The sequence below is a fragment of the Phaseolus vulgaris genome, chromosome 6 (genome assembly GCF_051622355.1).
Source record: "Phaseolus vulgaris cultivar YP4 chromosome 6, ASM5162235v1, whole genome shotgun sequence".
Lineage (NCBI taxonomy): Eukaryota > Viridiplantae > Streptophyta > Magnoliopsida > Fabales > Fabaceae > Phaseolus > Phaseolus vulgaris.
The window spans coordinates 23,470,001-23,497,777 of NC_143503.1; the positions used below are offsets into that span (position 1 = coordinate 23,470,001).

The following is a 27,777-nucleotide window of genomic DNA, read 5'->3' on the forward strand; positions in this document are numbered from 1 at the left end:
TTTTCCTTGATTGTTGCTTAGTTGGTTATTTACTCTGTTAATAATGCCCTGGTTTGTAGGACAATCTGTTTGTTTGAATTGGTCTTAGACCCACTCACCACGTTATTAGGAACTGTAAACGTGGAACTTGTTTCTGTTGTTTTCCTTGTAACAGGCTTGTATAAAGCCTTGCTTTTACAATTCAATATATGCTTTTCAGTTTAAACTTGCAAATTTATTGAGATCCAACAAACTCAAACATTTCCACTTAATCAATTTAAGTCACTTTCAAAACAAATTAAAATTTAACAAACCATGAACTACTTTCATTTATTATTTTATTGGACATTTTTTAAATATTAAAATAATTAAGTTCTATCAAAGTGATGTCATTTTATTATATACTGATATGATTTTAATGAATTTCAACTGCACCATCTTTCAAGATTCAATTATAACAGAAACATAACAAAATTTATCTATTTTGTTCGACGTACGTATATTATTATAGAAAAATAAGAAAGTTTAGTTTCTCCAAAAGAAAAAATTAGTTAATATTAATAAATATTGAATAACTTTTGTATGATCCAAACTTTACAATTCCTTTACAACTTTTTTTGAAAGAAAAACTAAAAATATTAAAAGACCTGTTTTTATAATAATTTTTTATACTTCTACTTTTTAATAAAGGCCGAAAAATGTTAGTTACGCTTTATCGATAAAAAAAACTCGACATACTTTAATAAAACTTAATAATTTTTTTAAAAAAATTTATAGGCACTTAAAGATATTTTTACAGTATCGTTCAAGGAATTTTTTTCTTAGGTAGTGCAACTTTTTTTCAAAATGATTTTTTTTTCATGAATGGATAAATGACCGATGTGAAATACTGAATCAATTCCCTATCTAGCACCATTTACACTTTTATTTTCCTATCTAACACTCTTTTGTTTTTATTTTTCTATTTAGCACTCTTTTGTTTTTATTTCCCTATCTAGCATTTTTTTATTTTTTATTTCCCTATCTAGCACCATTTTAAAAATAAATAAATAAATAATAATTTTAATATACAGTTTAATATTAAAATTAAAAAAATAATAAGATATTAGATAAGTTTAATTTATTATTTTATAATTTTTTATATGTATAATTAAAGAAAATTAGTTTTTCATAAAATATTTTTTTTAACTAAATAAGTTTTTATAACGTATTTTTTATTATTATATATAATTAAAGAATGACTGAATTTTTATAAAATAATTTTTAATTATATACATAGTAAGACTTAATGACGGGTGGTGTAATTCTGAAGAGTTTCAAGCTTTCTGGCTTCCTTGTGTTCATATTATCGTTATTTGTCTGTCATGTCATTTACAAGTAACAACATTCGTTGATGATATCTAATATCTATAGTCCGCAATATATTTTAAAGACTTACAAAGTTGAATTTCATCTAGTTTGAAATCAAATTTATTGATCTATTTATATGGGACTAAATTTAATCTCAAACTTCCACATGCACGATAAGGAATCAAATAGACCAAAAATTAATCATATACATAATGAAATTGATGAATCCTTCCAAATAAGCCAAACAAATGGGTAAAAGCCAAATAAATTGTCCATATCGATAATAATATAATGTAAACTCTTGTATTGTTTTCTGTTTTTTTATGACAATTAAAGTTTTCCATTAACCTTCTCCATTTTATTTCGAATTTAGATTTTTATCAACTTAATTTTTTATTATGAATTAAATTTACTTTAATTATTTTTATTTTTTTATGTGCTCGCCAACAAGATAATATTGTACCAATACCCAAAATATAAAAGAGAATTATTAAACCTTTAGATAATGTTCCCACCATGTCTTGGTCATCTTTTATGCTAAAATTTATTGAGAACCTAGTTGCAAGATATTTAATCTACAAGTTTTTTTAATATAAATATGAAAAACCATGATGAGATGATAACATACCTTTTTTTTTTATAAAAAAACATTTTTATTTCCCTAATAACTGGTTTTTATCATTTTCTTTCCTTGACCTGTTAATATGTAAACTAGTCATGCCCTGTTTTTAACTTCTTTGTTTAAGCTTATTTTAGTCTTGTTTTGATAAAAAAAATAGATACTCTTTTAAGAATTTTTCTGTTAAAAATATAGAACTTATTTCACTAGAAAAAAACACACACATTTTAGATTTCTCTTTCCCCCAACCCCTCTTGTTAATTTGTGAAAAAGGGAAAATGTCACATTTGTTCAGAACCTTAACAGGTAGCAGCACTGGGCTTTTACACTTGTTTCTCTCTCTCTCTCTCTCTATTTTTTTTTTTTTACCTTTGTCATTCTTTTCTTTTTGTCACCTCTTTTTCCCTTAGAGGTACTTCATGCCCTGCTCCTCTCACTGTTGCAAATGTTATTCCTTCGTACACCTCTGTCCACCCTCCAACCTTCACATAAACACCACAATAATTCCCTCAATTTGTAAAACTCAACATTGAATCAACTTGTATAGTTTTAGGTATGAATTGAACTTTCCATCTTCATACAAAAAATGTACCCTTATATTACATACAGAAAATAATTACATCTACTTCCTATTGTATCTTCTTAAACAACACTCATAATTTTTAAGTAACACTCACCTCATCGAGACATAATAAAAAAAATATGTATTCATAAAAGAAAAATCACAAAATCAAATCAGTTGTGAAAAATCAGTGAAGTAAGTGTGAAAATCAGAATTTCCTACACAACAATATATCAACACAAAAGTCAGTTTCAAACAGCAAATAAACCAACATATTCTTTCTGTTTGTTTTTACAATTAGAGTAAAAAAGTATAAAAACAATTTTACAATATAAAATTGTTCAAACAAAATAAACCCAACAAATATGAGATTGTTGATCATAATTCGAGAAACAACAAAAGACTTAAAAGACAAAAACAAATCTTGAATCATCTTTTCCATACTGGAAGTGAGTGACATTTTTATAGGTTCTTCTTCGTTCATAAAGCTCTCAGCATCCCTCAACCCCTCTTCAGCCTCACTGCCATTATCACCATCACTGACTACAAAACGCTGAGAACCACGTTCCGATACGGACCCAGGTTCAACTTTCACACTTACACCTACACCATTCGATAAAATAGCTTTATGTTCCCACGCCTTCTTCCTCTCCTCTTCCCACTCTCAAACTACTTTCTCTTCTTGTTACCCGTCTTGCAAGCAATGGGCTCCCCTCGATTCACTATAGAATGGGAGTTTGTTTGAGAGAAAGATGGTATGAGAGAAAGGAAAGATGATGATGAGATATAGAATGTTGTTTTACATTTAGTTCTGTACGAGAATAAGTAAGGAATACTTTTGAAAATTAAGATGGTTTAATTTTAGCAGATTAAATATTAAATATGTAATAAATTTTATAAAAAAAAATATTGGTAGAAAATTGAATTGATTGGAAAGAGATAGAAAGGTCGTTGAAAAAGAGAATAAATGAGAGTTTGTTTCAGAGAAAAGATTGAGTTGTTGACAGTTTTTATCCCATCAAACCTGCCTGTCTCAAAAATGAAATAACCTTGTCCAAAATTTTGAAACAAGCAGCTGAACCATTAAATATATATATATATATATATATATATATATATATATATTTTTATTTTTTTTTAAAGTATATAACATAGGCGATTTTAGTATTCTATTTCACAACGTACTTTACATTGATGATTTATCCATTTACGAATTATTTTGCCCATTTTGAAAAATTCGAAAAAGAACTGCACTACCCTAAAGAAAAAAAACATATTCAATTACTATTATACATTTATAATTACTTTAAAAATCATACCCGAAATTCTTCTTCAGATAAATGGTATAAAATATTTATACCTTTTTAACAAAATAAATTATTTATCGCAATTATTCTTGTTCATTATTTTTTTTTTGAAAGTTACTTGTTGAGTCTGTTTTGAAGTTTGAGGAAGTATATATTTTGTGCTTTGAGAGTGGGAGAGTAGACGGGGGAAAGTGGAGATGCTTTTCAGTTTTCTGATTTCAAACAAATAAATAAATTTGTTTAGATTCATATAAAATTATAATATCAAATATTCTTGTATGTATTTTAATATAATATACAAAATTAAATATTATATAAATTTATTTAATAATTTTAAAAATATTTAACTATATTATTAATAATATATAATTATAAATAAATATAATAATAAATATTATTTTCATAAATTTTAATATATTTAATAAATTTATTTTAATTTAACACAAAAATATTTTCTATTCTATTTGTATATTTTTTATTAAAAAATACAAATAATTATACATATTATATATTAACAAAATTTAAGTAATTCATGCGGGTGTCAAAATATACTATCAAATACCCATAACGTTAAATGACAAATTCAGTAAATACTGTTTTAGAGATACAAAACTACTCTTTCTAATCTAAATATTTGGTTTCCAATACTACATTTAAAACCTATAACTGATGTTCTCAATGACAAAGGCATTCTACAAAAAATAATTGTTTCAAATTAATTAGGACAAAAACTTTGATTTTCAGTCTAAACACAATACAAAAAACACTAAAATAAATAGACTGAAAACACAATTGAGTCTACATTGTTTAAAAAGTAAAAAAACTAGTGATCAAAGGCCACGTAGTAAAACAAAATCATAAAACTGGAAATCAAATCTCACATTCCAGTAAATGCTTTCTTCGCACCGCTAGAAGATCCCGCAGGAATCACTTTCAAGACATTGAACCTCACTGTCTTGGAGAGTGGCCTGCATAGGTGGTAGAAATAAACAAACATCAGACAGATGCACAAATACCTATAAAAATACCCCAAAACAATTACAGTCATAAAATCTTACCTGCATTGTCCAATAATGACATGATCACCTTCCTTCACACGGAAACAAGGTGATATATGAGCAGGAATATTGGAGTGCCTCTTCTCATACCTTTACATAAAAAAAAAAACATTCATAATTACATTTCTGCAATCATAAACATGAAAAAATAAACATGGCAGGATAATACCTCTGGTACTTCTTAATAAAATGGAGATAATTCCTCCTAACAACAATGGTCCTATTCATCTTAGCACTGTGACATGTTCCTGCTAGGATACGGCCACGAATAGAGACATTGCCAGTGAAGGGGCACTTCTTATCAATATAGGTTCCTGTAATAAATCAAAGGAGTCGAAAATGTTAAATTACCTATATAGACAACAGAACTAACCATATCCTTTCATATGAAATAAAGAAGCAAACAGTGATAATGATATGACATGTGCAATGTCAAGGGGTTTTTTATCAACACAAAAATTTTGGATGTTCAATTGCATATTATTCTGTTTAGCATATCTAAGAGAGCAAACATGAGATACTATCATAAGACTAATCCTTAAATCTTGTACATAAAAATGTTCATATTAGAAACATCTCTAATGCCTTGGACATGAAATGCTTGTTTAAGAAACATTACAGTAAAAAGACACTCCAACGTTTCTATAATAAAAATTGGGGATGCACTACTATAACATATAATATCCCATCAAAGGGACGGCTTCATACAAGGTAAATTCTAATTCACAAATATTCCATCCAAAATTTAACTTCTACGATAATAAAAAAAGAATACCTTCGATTGCATCTCTGGGAGTCTTAAAACTAAGACCAATGGATTTCCAAAAACGGTTACCCCCTTTGCCAGGTCTCTTCCCCTTACCAGTTTTCTTTGAGCTGGGAAAACCGGGTAAATAAGAACCCTAATCAGCACCAACCCACTACATTAAAAAAAATATTACTGTAGAAATATTATTGTAGCGTACCTGAGGAACACTTTTGGTTGTTTCAGAAACGCCTTCTCGGTCTACAATACGAGATAAAGAACAAAATCAACAAAAGAACACACAGAAATTGACAAAGCGAAATTGGGAAGGATCGTACTTGTTCAGCCATGGTGAGGGATTTGACGAAAAATGCTGCAGAGGAGAACGCTGGAATCGCCGCACACAAAAGCCCTAAACACTCCTCAAACTAGGGTTTCATTTCAAGGGAAAACACTGCTTTTGTAGAGATGGGCTTTTCATATTGGGCTTGCTTGAGATTGTTTTTGAAAAAAAAGAATTAGTTTCATTTTAAATGTTTTTTTAAAAAGGTTAATAAAATAAACTTATTTTATTCTAAATTTTAAATCAATATATAGTTTCTCGAAAATTCCTTCAAAAACTTTTAAATTAATATCAGTTGAAGGATCATTAATTTATTATTCAAAATTTGAATTAAGCTGTAATTTCGTATTTCAAGTGTAAAGTTAGATATGCATCTTCAAATCCATAAATTATGGGTTACAAGTAGCATTTTTGTGTTTCTGTGTTTTTTAAACAGCATACAATTAATTATTTATTAAGTTTTAATTTTTTTTTAAAATAACAAATTTCAGATATTATTTATATATTAATTATTAATTTTTATAAAAAAATATAAATACTTATAACATGTTTATAAATTTAATTAACAGGTACAATATGAATTGTAAAGAAGTAAAAATATAATTTATATAATTTATTAATCAGTTAGGTTTTGCAAGTTAAGATAAGACAATAATTTAATCAAAATTCATAATAATAATTTTTTAAATTTAATTAAGTTTCAAATCATAAATTTTTATATTTCAAAATGAGTTTATATTAAAAAAATAATTTTATTTATTTATTTTTATTTAATATATTTCATTTAACTTATGATAATCACACAATTATCTCTTTTATTATTACAATAAATAACACTTAAAAACAACAATGTAAAATAATAAACAATACAAAAGTCACGTCATTCAATTATTTCAGAAAAATTAAACAAAGAATTCAATTAAAAAACATATTTTTAAAATATTTAATAAAAAAATTGATTGAAATATTCGAATTTATCAAAAACTTAAAATCTAATCAAGCCTAATTTCAACAATAAACTCTTAACCTTAACAAAAACATAAAATAAGTGACTTTGATTTGATGAGAAATTTTTTTATTAAAATGACTATATTTTTTCATGGCTGGTAACTAATATTTAAAACTATATTATTTTATTTTTTTGTTTAAATAGTTATATTATTAATAATTTTGAAATTGAATGTTATATCATGGTTTTGGTATAGAAATGGTGATGGGTAGGATTTGAATAATTTTTTTACTAATTAAAAATTAATTGTTAAAATATATTATATTTATCAAACCATTATCCAAACAAACAAAGTAGTGTAAGTGAAATCTTAACAATTTCCACTTGCCAGTCAACATAAATTTTAAAAATCACAATCCTTTGTCTCAGAACATAGATATTATTTTTATAAAAAAATCCAATTTACTTTTTTAATGTCTCAATTCCATATTTACATTATCTTTAAAATGGTTTTAAATTCAACCATCATTAACATAAAGAGGAGAGGGTTAGGAAGAAAAGTAATGTTTATTAGAATACTTTATTCTTGCATCAGAAATTAGTAATGGTCCATTACTATTCGCAATTATTAAAATAAATATGCTAAGAACATACTCTTGCTATAAAATAAAAACTGTGAAATTAAGAATAAATTAAAACTAAAACGTAAAACAATTTTATAAACAATTAAAAATCAAAATTTAATAAGAAGTTTAAGATAATTACTGTAAAAGCCAACAAATTTATCATATTGAACGGTTTATGATTGAATAAATATAGAATTACATCAGCAAATAAAACTCAATTGAGAACTAGCAAAATAAATAAAAAATAACAAACGACTTTTTTAAGTGCTTATATTAATACACTTAAAATTAAAAATACAGAAACGTTTGATTCAATTTTGGATGTTTAAAATGTTTACATATTTGGTTCTTTATCAACTGAGTAACTGAACATATTCAGAGGCTGAAGGATTTTGTATAGTTTTATCATAAAATATTTTTTTTTATTAAAACATGCTAATAAATAATATATATATATATATAGAGAGAGAGAAAGAACTAACATAAAAAAGTAATTACTACTTTTTTTAGATGATATCCATATGTATACAAATTAATTAATATTTTAGCTGGCATTCATAGGTATACAAATCTATACTGATATTTAATATAAAACTGTTACTTTGTATACATTTAATTAATTAAAAATACTGTAAAATATACAAAATAATTATTTTATTATATACGAATGGAAAAAAAAATCTGGATCGAAAGTTAGATAGAAAACAAAGAACTAAAAATAAAAAGGAAAAATATATATTTGCTTATATTAATAAAAAAAATAAGCAGAAAACATGTAAAGAAAGAGAGATTTGTTCCCCAAAAAATCCTCTAGTAAAAAAAGTTACAAAATAAAACTCTTGAAGTTTATTTATAAAAGTAAAACAAAGTAGAATTCCACTGAAGAAGCAATCTCTAACCTTATAAATTTTAAATAATATTTAATGAATAAAAAATAAATATTATTTATATAAATTAATATTATATTTATAATTAATTTTCTAAATATATAAATATTTACAGTTTAATTAATTTAAAAAACATTAAAATTTTATATGTATATTATTAAGTTTAGGGTGTAGGTATATTTATACCTCTTTATTTTTATTTTTAATTTAATTTGTAGGAATAAAATAATATTAATTGAAAATTAAAATATTATGGTGATTAATTGAATATATTGTATTGTTTATAATTTTTGAAATAAAATTTAATTTAAGTCTTATTATTTAAAGTAATTAATTATAAGTGTATTTTTAAACATGTTTTTTTACTATGCAGAGTTTTTTAATACTTTGAATTTTTATTATACGTACGCATAAGATTGTAAATAGTGTCAAAAATTCAATTTTTTTTACTAAATGCTAGTAATGTAAATTAATTGTTGGATTTTTTTGTATACATAGGTTATTTTTGTTCACTTTAATTGTTGCCTGTAATATTAACGTTGTTAAATCTAACGTGTCATTTATGATTTTATAATATCTATGCATATAATATTGTAAATAGTGTTTAAAATTTTGAAAAAAATAATAATAATTTAAATAATATCTAACAACAAATGCAAGATATGAAATACAATATTCTTCAATAATTTACAATACAATATTTTTTAACAGTTTAAGCTTGATTTTTAAAGATTGTTAGAAGTGTGATGTAGCGTATATAGGAAGAACATTTTCATCAGTCTTACTTCTTAATGTTTATTTTCATTTATATTCTAAAACGTTAGAGAAACTTTTAGGACTTTTTCATATATCTAAAATGCGACAAATTATGACATTTCATATGGTGTCCAATAATTTTCATGTCTCAATTGTTGGACTAAATCATCATATACCTTTAAATTTATATCAATTTATTGATGTACATGTTATAATCTTAACTAATTTATATTCATGAGAATTATGTGGGATACGATAAGTGAATTTTTTTGAAACTTTTCACAATTATAACATTTTTCTTCTAGCCTAATTATGTGTTTTTCTATAAGTCACACTTTTCTCAAATTCATGGTCTATGAGATTGTACTAATTGATTAAACTTTTCTCAATAAAAAGTTTCCCTCCTAAACCTTTCTCACCTTATGTAACCAAATAGGATTTTTCAGTTGTAACAGAAAAATACAAAACCAATTCTCACAACAACAAAAAAAATTAACTTTAAGAAGGAAACATGTAAGACTTGTGCTAACCAACTAAGTCAACCTCATGAATATCTCACATCTCACACCATCCAAAAACACCTTTGCTTACTTAAAATGCAAACACTTAAAACACTTTCTTATGACCTTTATCACCACTTCACCAAGATGAACTAGGTCCCATGTCTTAGCCCTTACATTCTTAAAGAAACCATAATTTCTTCCTTTCCATGTTTCACCATTGTCCCTCTAGGAAACTTCTCCATCCTCTACTTAATAAGATTCAACAGTAAAATGAATATTGATGTTGATACATGTTCATTTAGTAAACAATGCAACATTGGAAAAAATCACATCTTTTACCTCTAAACCCATATCACTTTTAGGACAACACGTCTCCCAAAATCAACCTGTTATCTTTCTCTCCTTTATTTCTCTATAATTAGTTTTAATGCTTTTGATATTCTTAACCACATATTTTGGTATCTTTTAAACTGACAGAAAAAGCAAAGAGATGACATACTCTTGTCAGATATAGATGTTTTCCTTGCAACAAAGAAAATAGTATTGTATGCAAATGCTAGTATAGCTTATAACCCTATAAAACTAGCCTCTCTCATGAATCCACAAAGGTTTTTTTTATGATGGTGAAAAAAAAAACATAATTAGAAGGTCTTTTGTATTTGTATCCTATATTCTTTTATTGGATTGTCACTTAATACTTTCATGTATCTCACATTTCATGAAATGTCAAACATATACCGTAGAAATCCCAAAAAAACAAAATCATAAATATTTTATGACACCGCAACGGTAAGCAGCATCTTTGAAGCGGCATCTCACTCAATATACTCAATTCTCATATCTGTCTTTTCCGGCCGATTCCATGCCACTCTACTTTGGACCCTCTTGCAGGAGCTCGGACTGAGTCTACTTTGGACGTCACTTCTTCACTTTTCTGCTTTTTGGATGGGTGCTCTCCCCCGTGAAGGCATAAGCCAGTTTAATCGCTATGCCATTCTCGGCAACATATGTTTATTTTCGAGGTTTGTCATTCTTTTGTCTGAGTGGTATAAAAGACAAATAACAATTTTTTTTCCCCTTACATTAAGGTTTCGAAGTTTGTCCTTAGTTGATCTGAGTGGTATAAAAGACAAATAACAATTTTTTTCACATTACATTAACATGAATATCTGATTCTCATTATATTTTTCTAGAGTCCTTTTAAAAAAAATTAATAAATATGAAATTTTCATGACTTTTTGTCACTCCCACATTTCTATAGAGATCATTTCACCTTTTACTCCTCAAACTTCTTTAAAATCATAACACTATATCCTTCTTTCATTCTAAAATTTATTACAGCGACATTGTTCTTTTATTTTTATTTTTTTAGAGTATATGCCCACAACCAAATTCTGAGCTATCATTTTATGATGTCTTTAGAAAATAGGGTTTTTTTTAAAAAAAAATAGTTATAGTGAAAAGAGTCTAAAATGAAATACATTACATAATTTTTAATAATTATAGAACATTACTTTTTTTTTGTGTGTGTTTTAAAACCTTCCAAAATAATATTTAATTTAAAGAAAATAAAAAATATTTCATGTATAATTATAGAATAGTTTTTACATATAGTTTTTCCTTATATGACACGAGAATCCAGCAGTAGATTTTCCAAATCTAATCGTGTTTTACACTTCTTCCCCGATTAGTTTTTCTAGAAGGTTCTACTGAAATTTATCTGCACTAGTATAACATTATCATGGTTAATTATCATCGTGACACACATTGCAAGTGCGTATTCCTAACGTGAAAATGTTGAGATTAATATTCATCTTCTCATGAGTTTTTCATGACCATTAATTAATTCACAAACGGTTAGTATGAAATTTTGCAAAAACTTAACTTCACGATTCGTATAGAATCTCTGTTTAACTTTTTCCTAAATCTTCGTTCATCTTTCTCTTCGTTCTTCTTTCTCATCTCATTCTCTTTCGTGAATTTGCCGCAACAGAAAATTTTAAAAAATAGCTATTCACACAACCATAAAATCAGAAAAAAATTTATTTACATTCTTCCAAAAAGAGACAGAAGGAAACTTTGCCTCATCCTCTCTTCACTTGTTCTCTCTGTTTGTTTAATCTATACATCGAAGTCAGTAATTTCAGATTCTCATCACTCTTTCCTCACATCGTTTTCAGCGAGCGATTCCTCTCTTTCCTGTGATCCAGTCTACACTTTTATGTCAATTGCCGAAGCGAAGTTACGCATCCGAAGCTCTCTACCAGCATTGGTCCGTTTCCCATCTCCGCGTCGCGTAAAACGTCGACGAGTGGTTTCGACTAAGCGGAACCGGAAACCGGCGGTGTCTTCCGCCGTGCACAGCCGTCAGCGTCAGATCATACATCGCCCTTGCCGATGGATCCGATAGCGTCTCGTACGCGCTCCGGATCTGAATAAAGTCTTCGTCGGCGGCTTCGCCAGCTCTGTCGTTATCTGTTGAATGCCGAACCACCGCGTCGGGATGGTAGACCTTCGCAAGGCTCCGGTAAGCCGACTTGATCTCCGTCGGCGATGCGTCGCGCTCGATTCGCAGCACCTGGTAGAGGCTCGGCGCCGGCAGTCGCACCTGGACGGCTTCCGTCGCAACAGCGCGGACAGAGGTCCGGCGATGAGAACCGGCTGATGAAGAGGAATGGAGCGGAAGATGTCCGGCGGCGAGATTCAGCGTCGTCATCATCGGAAATTGAATATAACGTTTAGAAATGAGGTTTTTGATTTTGCGAGGTTGAAAATGGTTGAGGTGGTTTATATAGATGTCAATGAAGCAGATAAAGATAGAGCGAGGGGTAAAAGGGTCATTTCAAGCGCCACAAGGGATGGGTGCGTAGCTGTGTGGGGTCTCTCGAGTTTGAAAACAATTGCAAATGCTGACGTGTCAATGATACTGTGCGTTTTAGTGCGGCTTCTAGAAGGCCCAAATTTGTTGGGATGGGTCAACACTTCGGGTCCACCCTACTTTCTTGCATCGTTTTAGTATATTTATGATAAAGTATCTTCATTTGTTCGATCCTAACGTGTCTACTATATAATCGACAGATCAACCGTCAATAATAAATGATTGTTAATGTAATAAATAATTTATGTGATTCTTCTAATAAAAAATTTAACATGTGACTTTAACAATAAAATTATGATTAAAACTATCATTTTATTTAAAATAAATTGGTCTAATGAAAGGAAGATTAATTGACTATAAATTTAAATTCACTGTCGTTCTCTCGCAAAGATTTTTTAACTTTTGACTAAAAATATAAAATTTAGTTTCTAATATGTTTTTACGAAGATTTAGTAAAAATCTATATTTAAAGATTGTTAGATTGTAGAGAGAGGTAGTAGATCACGTAAATGTAGAAGAATTTTTGACATCCGAATGTTTGATGATAAAAGTCGGTCTATTTTTACTAGAGCTTCTAGTTAGACTGTTTATATTATCAATTTAACTTTCAACGTCAGTTAAAGTTTTTAACTCCCAACTGAATTACTGTACTTTGTAACTGTTTGACTCGTCTTAATGTTAACTTGTCTGAGTTTTTGTTTCACTCACACTTTTCGAGTTAACTCAAGTTTAAGCAAAAATGGTAGAATCTGAAGCAAATTCGATAAACTCGGTTGAACTTGAGAATTTGCTATTGAGTTAGCAAGTTCAAAGGGTATTCTTTTTAAACTAAAAACGACCCATTTGCTCGCATTAGGGTTCAAATAACTCACCCCGTGCTCAAATTTTATATTTGGGTTTAGATTGAGATTACATTAGTGGTTTTTGGTTTCACATTCGTGGTCGTCGATCTTCGTTCATGGTCGTTGATTTAAGTTTGTGTTCGTCCTTCGTGGTCATCTTAGTTGGTATTAACTAAAAGTCCAACCTACAAAATATAGTGGCTTTGAGAACCGTTGAGACTGAGTGTATTGTCATGATAGAAGTTGTGAAAGAATCTTTGTGGCTTAAGACTTTAGCCAAAGAGTTGAAGGTGCAGGACTACGTTGTCACAATCTATTATGACAACAATAATGTTATAGAGGTTTCAAAGAACCAAGTATATCATGATAGAAAGAAACATATTAGTGTGAAAGTACATTTCATGAGAAAGGAGATTGCTAAATAATCTGTAAAGGTGGTGAAGGTCTCAAGGATCATAATTCCTCTAATTGGTGACTAAGCTTGTAATGAGTTTAGAGGTAGTGAGTGTTTTATCACTGAGAAGATTTGTGTTGAACCAAGATGAAGATTTGGTTTAGTAAGACTTTATGTTTAAAGGTTCCTAAACCATCTAAAGACAGTAGGTTGTCTGGGGGTTAGAGCGTCTAGTAATACAATATTTTTTTTGTTGACCAAAGTTTCTGACTGGGCTGTTTGTTTTGATTAGAGCTTCTGACTGGACGATTTGCTGCATCAATTTGACTTTCAGTGTTAGTTGGTGTTTCCAGCTCCTGACTGAAGTTTGCAATTGTTTGACGTCCTTTTATAAGTTAGTTAAATAATTTTAATTGTATAAATAAGACCTTGTAATGAGCAATTAACTTTTTAGGAATCGACATCCCTATCTCTAGGTTAGGAGTCTTATCTCCAATTCGCAAAGCTATTTAGATTGATATTTGCTAATCCTAGTTATTATAAAATTTTCTTTTACCGTGAATCAGCTATGACTGACTGGCAACAACAATATATTTGATTTAACTTAGAGTTGAGAGTTCACTAGTAAAATAACTTTGTGTTGTAATCTCATATTTTTATCTCAGTGAATTTTTTGACCATCAGCGTACATTGAGTTTCTATCAAATCTCGTAAATTATTGTGTGTGATTCTTCGCTTACTTTTTCTATTTACTTCATCTCTCTTCTTGCGATGTCTTTTATTATGGGTTAGCATTTGTGATTGATAGACAATCATGTTTGTGAGTGGTAAACACTTTAGTAAATTTATGTCTATTTTCTTATTGTTTTAAATTAAAAAGATTTGGTTTAAAAGAGACATGAATGGTTGTTAGATTTTTTTATTTTTTTTTGGAAGGATTGTTATTTAAGATTAGAGAGAAAAGCACCAAGAAAGTGAAGACAACCGAAAAAAGGAGTTGGATTGGTTGAATAATGATCTTTCAAAGTGGTTCTATCCCTCTCATCCTTTCTACTCCTCTTCAAATCTATATTTCTTAGGGTCTCACATTACTTTTCTTTTTCTTAATGGACACGCACTTTGCATACCCTCCCTTTTGTTAATCATACGCAAATTCATTCTTATGGCTTGTCAACTCTAAACTAACCTAAATAATTAATGTAGTTGGACTTTCTTTATAGCTTGTTATCAATAAAGAAATAATACAATTTTTTTCTAGTTGTTGCTCTTTTCACTTTTAGTTCTTGACATCATGATACTCTTAGTTTTAACTATCTTTTGACTTCTTTTTCAATCACTTTCTTAATGGTTATAACAAGGTTTTCTTTAACATTAATAAACTTACAACAACACATATCTTTGTTCACTTTTATGTGGAAAAGTACTGGCTCCAAAAAGAGTCAATAATAAAATTATGAGTTTATTTATAATTGGTTTTAGTCATAGAATTCAACACATCTCTGTCACAAAGCGAAACTTCATCATATGTGCCACCAAATTTCAGTTGAAAAATATCATTTATTATTATTAAAATTCAAAACCAAATTTACTCTTCAAAAGACGAGTTTCTCTCAAATCAATGATGCCCTAAAGTAACTCTATAATATCATAATAATGAACATGCTTGATACTAAAATATTTTAATACATTGTTAACAATATTTTTTTTTATTGGAAAAAGACGTTGATTTCACGTGATCCGCGTTTAGTTATTGTTGTAACTCACTATTGCCATATTTAATCACGTCATGAAATATCTGTAACTATTTTTGGATACGTAACAGATATAATAATTGTAACGAAATGGATAAAGATAAAGATATAGATAAAGATAAATGCTGCTAATAATATATAATTAATTAACTTTCTTCCATCTATAATAAGGTTATTGCTATATTGAGGCTCTATTTATAGTCATTGCTATTTACTTTTAAGCTTAAGAAGGGAAACATATGTAACAGTCATATGGTCCTGAAACTATAACTACGTAGTTTATAATTCATTTACATGTTACATGTATAATTTCTTTTTAAGCATAACAGAATAACCTTATAGTTTATATTATATAATGGGTTAAAAACATTTTGTAGAGTTTTTTTTTTCAAAGTGGGACAATTTTGTCCGTTTTTCATTAAAGTGAAATTCTTTTAAAAAAAATATAAATTAAGATTAGTCATACTAACGTAAAATGACTTCAATGTGTAGAAGTCGTATTATGATGATACGATTATTACATGTTAAATTGGAGTCGTGTCAAGATGACACGATTTTGGTATTGAAGACAACATCGTGCCAATTTGACACGATTTTGATTAGTAATTTTTTAAAAGTAAAATCGTGTCTAGGTGAAATGACTTCAGTTCAATTCAGGTTATACTGAATTTGTATCACTCTGTCCCCGACTTCTGTGTAATTTGGTTTCAACTAATATGTTATGATTTTTTTCTCATGTACTCTTTCCCTTTTTATATTATTTCTTCCTGTAATACAAGATCTTTGATTTGTTGCAACAATAATCTTTCTTTGGGGAGCCCTTTACTCACCAAACCTAATGATATGAAGGCAAGCAACAACAATGGAGTAGGGTTTTTACGTGCGTAGTCACTTCGAGATATTTTGTCGAGTCTTGTGTGTGTGAATTCTTTTTTCTTTTTGGTATACCAAGAGTTCAATACTTTTATTTTTATATTAATATAAAAGACTTTTGAGATCCAATTTGAGACTAAGACCTTAAAGAAAATAAGGTTGTTTAAAAAGTATCATCTGGTGTTGCTTGGGTATGAAAGAAATAGGTGTTGATTTTCATGGCGTGACTATTTTCTATAAATGGTTGAATATGACTTTGTGATATCTAGATACGACTTCTTCTGTTTAAGTCAATATATTTTAGGTGAACTTGTTTTTTTTTTAAAAAAATATAATATAATAATTTATGTAATAATAATATAATTTTATGTAAAATAGTAATAATTTTTTTGTAAATAATAATGTTTAATTAATTATTTAATTACAGTTTTAGAATAAAATAAAATTGTGTATTTAATGATAGGAAGTTATGCAATATATTAATTCGGTAATTTTGATAAATGAAATTTTTAATGTTTGCATATGTTTTAAAAAATATTAATATACAGTTTATGTAACTAGTAATATTAACATTTATAATATTATTTTCACCTAAATAGGATATAAATTTTGTGTGAAAAATATTAATTTCATAATTGTAAAAAAGAAAGAGCAAATCTTTAATAAAATTATAAAGATAATAAAAATGTCTTTAAATTTTTTTAGGAAGAAACATGGTTAACATACAAATTAGCTGGAGGAATCTTTCTTGTTGGTGAATTTATGTTGCACCTGAATCAATAAGGTATGAAATGTAAAAAAAAAAATCAATAAGAAAGTTGGAATTGAATTTTATAATGAAGTTGGTCAATATCGACACTACTTTATAATATCGACACTACTTTATATGGTGAGATTCACTCAAGTTTATTAGGAATTCAATAATCCATTTCATTATGAATATGTTGAATATTTGATCTTCCTTATTTATTATATATTGAGGCATAATGAATAAAATAATTATGCTCTCTTTTTAAAAATATATAATGTATTTGGTTTGATTTTGAAAAAATTCAAAATAAAAAATGTGTGGCTTGATTAGCAATTGCATGTGTGTTTCATAAATTAAATTTTTTAAAGAATGACATGGAGTTATGCATGAAACTTTAAGTTCTAACATTACCTTTTTAAAAAAATTATAATTTTTTTTCTCCAATTCATTATATATATATATATATATATATATTTTAAATGTCATTGGGATATTTATTAAGTTGTTAACAATGTCACTTTGAATGGGACATTGATATTTGATATATAGTTGTATTTGTAAGATTTTGCATGGTTAAGAAGGGAAAAAATGTGCCTATTTTATGAACCTCATATTTGAAATAAATTATTAAATCATAATATGAGGATTTGGATAGAATCTCCGGACTTAGAATTAAATGAGTAAAAAAGTACAAAGAGAAAAACTTGATTCACAAAACAAAAAGAGACGTATTCAAATTTTATGTTAATTTAAAGAAATGGATGAGAAGATGAAAAAAATAAATAGAAACACAAATAAATAAATGAATAAATATATGTATATATAAATCTTTAAATATAAACATTCATATTTATTTTAAATAAAAAATATATTATTAACATTTTAAAAACAAAAATATTTTAATAAATCAATAAATTATACCATTAAATCTTATTTATATTTTAATCACATCAATTCCAAATCTCTCACTATTTTTAATCACTTTCAACTTATTTGTACTATATATGTATAAACAATTTTACTTTTTTTAAAAAAAAAATTCAACCTTTTCTCTTCTAGATTTCACTCTCATCCAAACAAAATCTCAGTGAAAAAAAAGGTAAAAAATTGAGAGTCTAAAATTCATAATTTGGGTGAAAAGTGTCCTTCTAGAAGTTCCTGACTAATTGTAACGATTTTGTCAGATTGTGATGTGACTTGGAAGTCCAAAGTGAAAGAGACGTACAAAGACACGTCACATCTTTTATCAACACCTCTTCAATTTTTTTATCTTTTTTTCTAAACGTCAAAAATTAATAATAAAAAATAATACAAAAAAAACACCTTAAAAACTATAATAATTCAAAAACACAAGCAACTGAAAAATATTCGTTGTACCAAACGCCAACGAACACATGTGGCCATGTCCAAAACAACACCGACTTCATATTATTTTAAAATATGAAAAATAATATATTTATTTAAAATAATCTCAACTATAGTGTATAAAGTCTTTAAAATTATTTATGAATCAAATTTTTAAAATAAGATTATATTAAAGTTTTATTAATGAAATAGTTTTATAATGATGATTGATTGTGTGTGATTTTGTGATATTAGTGATGTAGTCGGTGGAGGAGAGGATAAAGGTTCTAGAACATCTTTCATTACTCTTTCATTTGTTCATATTGTTATCTTGTTAGCTGTAAAAGAAAGAGATGTGAGTTAGCCCCACATGTAGAAGATTCTCTATCATCACTTCTTTTTCTTATTATATCATTTTTCTCCTACCCTTTTCATATATAATGTTTCACTTCTTATATCATTTTCTTATAACCATTTTCATTGTTTTAAGTGCTTTTATAGTCTCAAGTTAATTAAGAAATTAATATTCTTACTACTTAATTTTCAGAAATTTTCAACTCCACCATTATGAATTAGACTATTCTCAAATGAAAAAATAGCATAAAAAAACTACTCTAACTAGTTTAATTATTCACTCTTGTATATTTATCCTTAGAACATGTGCTAAATGTTTTTGGAATATTTTTTTAATGAGATTTTATTTGGCACATAACCCTTGATTTAAGTTCGTGGTTTTTTTTCTGTAAATTTAAATATATCACTCATCTTTCGGTCTCTTACTTTATTAAAAACAATTCAAAATATAGATGAAAATACGGCTAATTGTAACAATTAATAAAATATTAATCTCATTTTTTATATTAATAAAAAAGGGATATTACATGATTTTTCAAATTCCTTTCCTTTAATATCTTTAACCCAGACATATTATCTCAAACTAGTGGGAACACAACCTGTGTAGCCGCATTTTTTATTTTTGTTTTTTTAGTATTTTTTTTATTTTTCAAAAATAATTTCTCTTAATAAAATTAAATTAAAATTAAAATGAGAAGTTAAAGAGTATACAATTAAATAGTAGTGTGTATCCGTATTTTTTATTTTTCCTTTTTTAATATTTTTTTATTCTTCAAAAATAATTTTTCTTAATAACATTAAAATGAGAAGTTAAAGAGTATACTGTTAAAGAGTAGGTTAATAAAATGGTGGAAAACGGTAATTAAAAGTTACATATAGCAAAGAGAATGAATGAATTTATTTATTTACATGAAAGTGAAAAGGAAAGAGAAAAGAAAGTGAGAAATATGGTAAAAAAAGAATGTGTTACGTGTAGTGGAAAATCATAAAATGTGTTTCTTAAATCAATTTTAAAAAATTTAAAAATATAGAGGGGAATCCCCATTATATATAGGTATAGATATATACGTATTTGTTGATAAATTTCATTTGTTCGTAATAGTAATGTTATGTTTTAAATTTTTTTATCATCATTGGTAAAATCCAATTACATTTGAAAAAAAAAACAAAAGAAAGAGGAAGAGAGTATTTCTTCTTGCATCCTACAAAAAATTTCTTTCTTCACCCATCAATTTTCAAACAATCATTTTACCTTTTTTTTAATGACTTTCAAATTATCTTTTTCATAAATTTTCTCCATAACATATTTTGTGGAATTCACTTTTTCTGAAATATAATGTATGGAATAAACTTTTCAAAACGTATTCGAGAATAATTTTTTTTGAGTGTCTTATGAAAAGAACTTTTTAGAATGAAAATAAATTATATGGGACATTTGGTTATTTCACCAATTTGATGAGTGTATGAAGAAACACTCAAGAAAGTAGACAACCAAATGAAATGTTGGGCTCTTTGCACGCCAATCGTAAGTTTGATGTTTATTCCTGCACCCTTATATTTTGCTTCTGCATACTATCAAAAGTGTGAATTGACAAAATTAATCATGGAAAGTTTTAAGAACTGAAGTACAACATCTCTTTTTTTTTTTCTACCATTTTTTTTTTGTCATTGTTCATAACAAGCAACAATGAGTATTCTGGATGATTTGGTAATTTTAGAGCGCTCTCAATGGACATAGACAACACATGTGTTTTCGACGACATTAGTTGGTGGTTTTGGAAATGTTATTTGTCGAAAAAGAAAGACAATGTTCATTTTTTTTCTTCCAAAATTGGTAATCAGTAATATTTGTGAAAATGAAAAATCCAAAATGAAATGGTGGCATGCATATTATATTTTAGAAATGGTCGTTTGTAACCTATTCCTATAATGGATAATACATAACCATTCTGGAATACCCTTTCTGAAACACATTTTAGAAAATAAAAAAATGTGTTCCAAAAAGGATATTCTGTAATGATTTTTTTTCTTATGAATTTCTTATTACGCAACACTCATCATTTTGGAACCACCCATAACTGTAAAGGGTAATTTGAATATTTAAAAAATGTGGAGGTGCGGAAAGAAAAAATATAGGAATATAGGAAGAAACATCCTAAGATAGCCCAAAAGGGAGTAACAGCCCACACAAGCACTCGTCTTACCAGAAATTTTTTGAAAAATGCTTCTTACACCCAATCATTTTTAACCTGCACCCAACATATTTTTTTAATTTCCAAAAATATCCTTTTATTTCGGAAATAAAAATGTGGAATTAAAAATAATATATTCTGAAAAAATAAATTCAGAAGAGGTTATTGAGTTTCAGAAATAAAAATCCAGAAAAAAATCAAAATTCTATTCCAGACAAAAAAAATCCAGAATTAAAAATAATACATTTCGAAAAAAATCTAGAAAAGATTATTATGTTCTGGAAATGAAAATCCAGAAACAAAATTGAAAAGCTCATTCTAGATAAGAAATTTTGTAATACAAAAAACTCGTTCCGAAAAAAGAAATCCAGAAAACATATTCTGAAAAAAAAGTCTGGAAGGTATTTTTATATATGCACCTATTTTTTTAAGGATATTTTTGTCCTTTCCGCTGAAATTGGGTGCAGGAATATGAGTTTTTTGAAGTGCACATGTTTCAAGTTTGAATTAACTTGCAAAAACAACTCATATCTCCTATCAAACACAAATAAGTTAATTAATAGGAGGTTTGACTAAATTTTTCATTAAAAAATGAAGTATAATAACTTTCTTCGTAGATCATTTCTTAAAAAAATACGTCTTAATTAGTTGAAAATTTTGTTCATATTATAAAATCATGGTGAAGCAAAGTATCAAACAAATTGCACCACATAATGTTTCATTTCTATAATTTAAATTTTTCTGTAATAATTGGATTACTATCACAGAATTAAATAGTTTTATTTAAAACTCAAACTAACTCATGTATAAATAAAAAAATGATATTAAAAAAGTTAATATGTATGAATGAAAATCTTATATCTTCAACTTTAATTACTTTTCAAGTAAACAATTTATCTAGTCAGTTAATGTTTTCTTCATGTAATATTTTTCAAAATAATTATTTAATTTAATGTTATGTTTTTTAAGAAAATCAAATTAATGTGAAGTAAATATTTAAGCAATGAAATTCATTATTTTAAAAATATATAATGGTAAGTAAAATCAAGTTAATTAAAACAATAGTGAAGAAACTTTGAATAATTTATATATCTAAATAATATATTGCAGCATAACAACAGAATTATATTAAATTAGTATCCATAATAAATTTACTAACTTTTATATTAATTATTTTAAAAACTATATCATAAAAAAAAATCTTATTGATTAACCTTGTAAACACACCCTTTAAACTGAAATAAGAAAGATAATTACATTCCATTCTTCATACCAAAATAATATACATTCCATTCTTAAACCGCCAACATTATATATGTCCTGGAATCAGGTGTTTCCATGGAACAAAGTCAAAGAAAAATGAAGGTTTGGAATCAACATGAAACCAACAACGATGCAGTGTGCTAAGATTGTTTTTGTTTGACAAGTAATGACAAAAACCAATAAAAAACGAGAAATGCGTGTTAACTAACTGTTAGAAAAAGTACATAATGAATAACATTAATATTATTATTATTATTAAATCATAAAGAAACTGCTGCAGAAAACACTTGAACCAGAGCAAACGAATCCACAACAAAACTGAAACTGAAACTCACCCAAACCAAAAACTTTTTCCCTCTATAACACGAAAACCGAAATTTTCACTCACATAATAGTTCTGGGGCAGTTTGGTTGCTTAATAGTTAATATTCACTTGAATCATACACACAAATGGAGACTCGAGTTGAAGGGAAACCTACTGGTGAGTAAGTACTTAGATTGGATTCTTCAAATTTATTCAAAAAAATGGTTTTTTCTCTGTTGGGTCTTATTTTTTAATGCTAGTATTTGATGTATTTTTGCTCAATAACGTAGCTACTTATATATGCACGTATAAATTTTTTATTTTTCCTCCTAATATTCAATCTCTTCATTGCAGTGCATCCGGATTCTCAGTTGTGATCTTTCTCCCATTTTGGTGAACCCTTTGTAGAATTCCTTTTGAATTTTGTAAAGGGTTAGTGTTTCTGTTTTATTTTTTAGTTTATGTTACCATAATTTGCATCTCAAATGTGAGTTTCTGTAGTTTGTTGGTGTTTATGAATGTTTTATTATGTTATAGTGAGAAGCATGAATTCATCGATTTATGCAGTTTTCCATGCCCTAGTTTCACAGCTTGTATTATGACAATGCTTATTGAGAGTGTGTGAATTATACTTTTTTTTTGGAATTCAAATGCATTGATGGTTGATTGTGGCATTTCCCTCTTTATTTGTGCTAGTGAATGTTTCCTTTCAAACATTTTGTAAAGAATCAGCTTGGCAGTTGTGAAAAAAAATGTAATCTTGGAAAATACTGTTGGGAAGAAAGTGCTATGAGACAGCATTGGTCAATGATTCTAGTGAAGTGTATATGATTTCTATTGTTTTTGTCACAGATGGGTACTCCAAATGGAAGAGCAATGCACAAGGCCGATGAGGAAATTCCTTTTGACTCCGAAATAAATTTTCACCTGTCAGAATCTAGTCTGGTGGAGGTACGTGGATCAGATTCTGGAGAATCTCGGACTGTTCATCATGAAACGTTGGCGGGTATTGTTTACAGGAGCATAAAAGTTGTGATTTTCTCTAACAAACTCAACTTGCTTATGCCTTTTGGGCCTCTTGCAATTCTTGTGCAGAAGTTGACTGCTCATCTTGTGAGTTGGAGTTCACACAATTCTTAATTTCCCTTCACTTTTGATTGAATATCTGTATTAATTTGTGAAGGTGAACTACAGGGTTGGGTCTTTGCTATGAGTTTGTTGGGTATCATGCCTCTGGCGGAGCGGTTAGGTTATGCTACCGAGTAATATTACATGTACTCTTAAAGGTTTTTTGCGTAAGGTTTTCACATTTTATGGTATCTGATGTTACCCTTTTCTTGGTCTTATATAGGCAGCTGGCATTTTACAGTGGAGATACTGGTAAAGTAATAATAGCAGTCTACTGAATCTGTCTTCTTTTAAATCAATCTACAACAGACACTGAAATAAGTTAAAGGACAACTATTGAATGTAATATAATGTGTATATGTGTGTCTTTGTCTAACCAGTTAATTATTCAAACAAGTATCTCTTAAAATTTAACTATCTTTTTTATGTGCTTTATTTCATTGGAAAGATGATCCAGTTACTAACTTCAGCCTTACATGGTTTTAATATCTAATTGCCAAATCAGTTACCTATCTAAGTGTTTCACTCTTCTGCTTTGGTTATCATTCATGTGCTTGTGGTGGTTTATATCTAATACTATTATATTGTATGTTGCAGTTGGGGGTCTTTTAAACGCTACATTTGGAAATGCAACAGAATTTATCATCTCAGTATATGCACTGAAAAGTGGAATGACAAGGGTTGTCCAGCTATCTTTGCTGGGATCAATTTTGTCCAATATGTTATTGGTGCTTGGATGTGCATTCTTATGCGGTGGGATTGTGAATCATAAGAAGGAGCAAGTGTTTAACAAGGTAGACATGTTAGTTTCTGTCTTTTTTTCTTATATCCCTTAGTTTCATTATGTATCACATGTGGCTGATTCAATTTAGCATGTAGGCAACTGCTTCTGTGAATTCAGGATTATTGCTGATGGCGGTCATGGGCATACTTTTTCCAGCTGTTCTACACTACACGCACACTGAGGTTCGTGTTGGGAAGTCAGAGTTGTCCCTTTCAAGATTCAGCAGCTGTGTCATGCTTGTGGCCTATGCTGCATACATATTTTTTCAGTTAAAAAGTCAAAGAAGTCTCTATGTCTCAGTGAACGAGGTTGGCAGTCTTACTAAGTTTCCCTTTTGTTTCTCACTTGTTCTTTTGTTCGTGGATATGTGGAATGCCAAGTGATATCATTGATTTGCTTGCTCTTTAGTGTATGTAATTGTAATCATAACTTTGTCATGAATAGGAACTGTGACGCATGGACTTTAAGATTGCTCATATTTGTATACCTGTAAGTTAATAGTAAAAGGATTCATTGCCCTTACCTGAAAATTATAGCCTGAAATGTGGACAAGAGCAAGTGATATTTAAGTAAGTGGAGAAGTTTGTTTTTCCCTTTGAAGTAAACAGAGTTATTATTTGTTGATTGTATAAGTTACAACCTCTATATGTTCTTTTTAACTCTTGCAACTCAAAATGATTTTTCTAGTATGATTTGATGTTCATTATTAGGATAAAGCAAGGCTTGTTTGTTGCTGTTTGACATTCAATATTTATCTTATTTCCTGTAAAGGACTATCATAACATTTTAGCTCACCAAGCTGTGGTAACATGGTGTGAATTCAGGAAGAGGGTCAGAGTGGAAACAACTCAAATGATGACGAATCACCAGATATTTCTAAATGGGAATCAATAATATGGCTTTCCCTTTTGACTGCTTGGATATCAATCTTGTCCGAATATTTGGTTGGCGCTATAGAGGTGGATAATATTCATATTTTCACTTTTAATTTATTGAAGCTTATGGGAGCATGAAAATACTTGGTGAAGTAGCAGACAGCTGTGGTTTTATCAGTTATTAAATTTTTTCTCCACAACCATTTATCTAGTCACTGAAACATATCACATAGTCCGAGTCTTAAGATGTTGAAAGAATCTAGGCCTTCCAAATTGTATCTGTCTCTGGTTGTCTCCTAACATGTTATTCCTTCATCTCTGCCTTTGTGCTTATCTATGTGATATCATTAAATTTTTTGTTTTGCTTGTCCTTTTGGATATTAGCAAGAAATGTGATTTTCTAATATATCATTATTTTTTAATTATAAAAAAAAATGAGATAGTGGTCATTCTTCCTTCATCTACCCTCTTAGAACTCCTCATCTGAATACATGGAATGTATTTCTAAATGAAATTTCAGTATGTTCTTATTTGGACATTTTTAGAGGGAATAAATTTTGTATTTGATAAACTGTTTTCCAGGGAGCATCTACTGCATGGGAAATTCCAGTAGCATTTATCAGTGTCATATTGCTTCCGTTAGTGGGGAATGCAGCTGAGCATGCCAGTGCTATAATGTTTGCCATGAAAGATAAACTTGTGAGTTCCATTACTTGTACTCACAGACATGGGTGTGCACACATATTCATTGGTTTTATTCCTTGCAGGACATTTCCTTAGGGGTTGCAATAGGCTCATCCACACAGATATCTATGTTTGTGGTAAGTTTTATATTGTATGGATGGTCTTAACCATGTGCATAAATATAGCTAATTTTTGCTCCCCAGTGGTCAAAAGTGAATATAAGCACTTCTAGCAGAGAAAAATAAGATTTTTTTTATTTAACTATAAATTAAAAATTAGTTTATGCACAGGTTAAAAGAAAAAATTTAAAGAAACTGTAAGAGAATTTCTACAAATTAGCTTAAGCATAAACTAGTTTTAACTTGTGAAGAAACTAGTTTGATTTTTCTTCTTATTTTTTCTTTCTTGAGAGTACCTATAGAGAACTTCGTCTACACGTCTACACAGACTCATAGTTATTGACCTTCTACTTTTAACCCAAATATGCCTTACAAGTTGTTAATAGTACCATGAGGTTATTCAGATGTTAATATTGATCAATTTTGTTCTGAGAGTGGTTAACTTGTCAAGTAGATGTTTATCACTGGGATGAATATAATTTTTAGAGATTAAGTTGCTACATAGATTTACTTTTGTTTGGGTAAATAAAGAATGCCTTTTTCATGCAAGTGTATGTGGCTGTCTCTACTTTCTTTATATATCTATAACCAAGCATGCATTGGGCAGAGAATTTTAGTGATGCATATATTGCTGATGCAGAAAGATTGCCATGATGTCTAAATAATAGAAAGCAAAACTTAGGAGTAACATGTAAAATAGAAGTAGGATTGAAACTAAGTAATGAAACAAAACAACTGAATGTATTCAGCTTCTTCCTTTATCTAGTGGCTCATGGCTTGATGTAGCATTAAGGGGGGGTTTTGCATTCATAAGTGCCTCCTCATAACGTAAGTCTAGCCTGTGAAATTTCATTTCCTTCACATTTTCTTTTTCATTATGCAGATACCATTTTGTGTTGTTATTGGCTGGATAATGGGGCATCCTATGGACTTAAACTTTCAGCTTTTTGAAACTGCAGCACTATTTCTTACTGTTATAGTTGTAGCCTTCATGTTACAGGTTTGTATTCAAAGATTACATAAGAATGAAAATTAAAAGTATGGTAAAATTGTCTTGATCTTTAGTGAGGTAAAAAGAAAAGATTGTGACATGTTTACTATGCATTTGCAGGAAGGAACTGCTAATTACTTCAAAGGACTAATGCTTATTCTTTGCTATCTTATTGTGGCAGCCAGTTTTTATGTACATGTAGATTCCTCTGAATAGGTTACATGTTGGCTTTGTTTGGTGTTACATTGTATATTTATTTTCTGAAATGAGGTTGTGAAGATTTTGTTGTTCCCCTGACTCAATTGTATGAAATTATCTTTCCACTTCTTATCCCCATCTTGTAATTGTGTTTCACAAATCTCATTGTCTTGCGTCCTGCTTGTTGCACAAGCTCCACTTATATTGAATATATAACTGCAGTCTCCGATTACTCAGAATATATGGATTAATGTAATTATTGTCAGTATTTGTATGAATGGGGAGTTTAAAAATTCTAAAGAACTTCAATGTTGCTTGAAATTTCATCATTATTAAATTTTAGTCAAAAAAATCTAAAGTTCCCTTGA

At 28.3% G+C, this 27,777-nt stretch overlaps 3 protein-coding genes across 8 annotated transcripts; 1 reads left to right on the plus strand and 2 right to left on the minus strand.

Moving 5' to 3' along the window:
- Positions 1–4,513: 4,513 nt before the first annotated feature.
- Positions 4,514–6,126, minus strand: LOC137831396 (small ribosomal subunit protein uS17). Its single transcript, XM_068639061.2, has 6 exons — positions 5,959–6,126; positions 5,841–5,881; positions 5,651–5,751; positions 5,045–5,189; positions 4,876–4,965; positions 4,514–4,785 (listed from the first exon to the last, which is right to left on the minus strand). The coding sequence occupies exons 1-6, from the start codon at positions 5,968–5,970 to the stop codon at positions 4,695–4,697; spliced, it is 480 nt and encodes a 159-aa protein (XP_068495162.1). The 5' UTR covers positions 5,971–6,126; the 3' UTR covers positions 4,514–4,694.
- A 5,585-nt stretch (positions 6,127–11,711) lies between these two features.
- On the minus strand, positions 11,712–12,442 carry LOC137831397 (chaperone protein dnaJ 11, chloroplastic). The gene has a single exon (XM_068639062.2). It carries the CDS (start codon positions 12,401–12,403, stop codon positions 11,945–11,947), a length of 459 nt encoding a protein of 152 aa, XP_068495163.1. The 5' UTR covers positions 12,404–12,442; the 3' UTR covers positions 11,712–11,944.
- Positions 12,443–22,574: 10,132 nt separating this feature from the next.
- On the plus strand, positions 22,575–27,541 carry LOC137831399 (vacuolar cation/proton exchanger 5). 6 transcript variants are annotated; one of them, XM_068639065.2, is made up of 12 exons: positions 22,578–22,811; positions 22,985–23,062; positions 23,483–23,743; positions 23,825–23,892; positions 23,982–24,010; positions 24,356–24,552; positions 24,638–24,850; positions 25,367–25,501; positions 26,000–26,116; positions 26,185–26,238; positions 27,104–27,220; positions 27,332–27,541. In XM_068639065.2, the coding sequence occupies exons 3-12, from the start codon at positions 23,483–23,485 to the stop codon at positions 27,425–27,427; spliced, it is 1,287 nt and encodes a 428-aa protein (XP_068495166.1). In that variant the 5' UTR covers positions 22,578–22,811; positions 22,985–23,062; the 3' UTR covers positions 27,428–27,541. The 6 variants fall into 6 exon arrangements, with proteins under 6 accessions (XP_068495167.1, XP_068495166.1, XP_068495165.1 ...); XM_068639064.1 differs by having other exon boundaries at positions 22,578–22,807; XM_068639066.1 differs by lacking the exon at positions 22,985–23,062 and having other exon boundaries at positions 22,575–22,807.
- The last annotated feature ends 236 nt before the right edge of the window (positions 27,542–27,777 follow it).

What these genes read in the sequence shown, in the direction of transcription:
- LOC137831396 (XM_068639061.2), bottom strand. An exon ending in TCCCAGAGATGCAATCGAAG is followed by an intron (nt 5,190 to 5,650) that starts GTATTCTTTTTT and finishes GATTTATTACAG; the next exon opens with GAACCTATATTGATAAGAAG. An exon ending in TTTATTAAGAAGTACCAGAG is followed by an intron (nt 4,966 to 5,044) that starts GTATTATCCTGC and finishes TTTTATGTAAAG; the next exon opens with GTATGAGAAGAGGCACTCCA.
- LOC137831397 (XM_068639062.2), bottom strand. Translation starts at nt 12,403, where the DNA reads ATGATGACGACGCTGAATCTCGCCGCCGGACATCTTCCGCTCCATTCC.
- LOC137831399 (XM_068639066.1), top strand. Translation starts at nt 23,483, where the DNA reads ATGGGTACTCCAAATGGAAGAGCAATGCACAAGGCCGATGAGGAAATT. An exon ending in ATTTTACAGTGGAGATACTG is followed by an intron (nt 24,011 to 24,355) that starts GTAAAGTAATAA and finishes TGTATGTTGCAG; the next exon opens with TTGGGGGTCTTTTAAACGCT. An exon ending in CACAGATATCTATGTTTGTG is followed by an intron (nt 26,239 to 27,103) that starts GTAAGTTTTATA and finishes TTCATTATGCAG; the next exon opens with ATACCATTTTGTGTTGTTAT.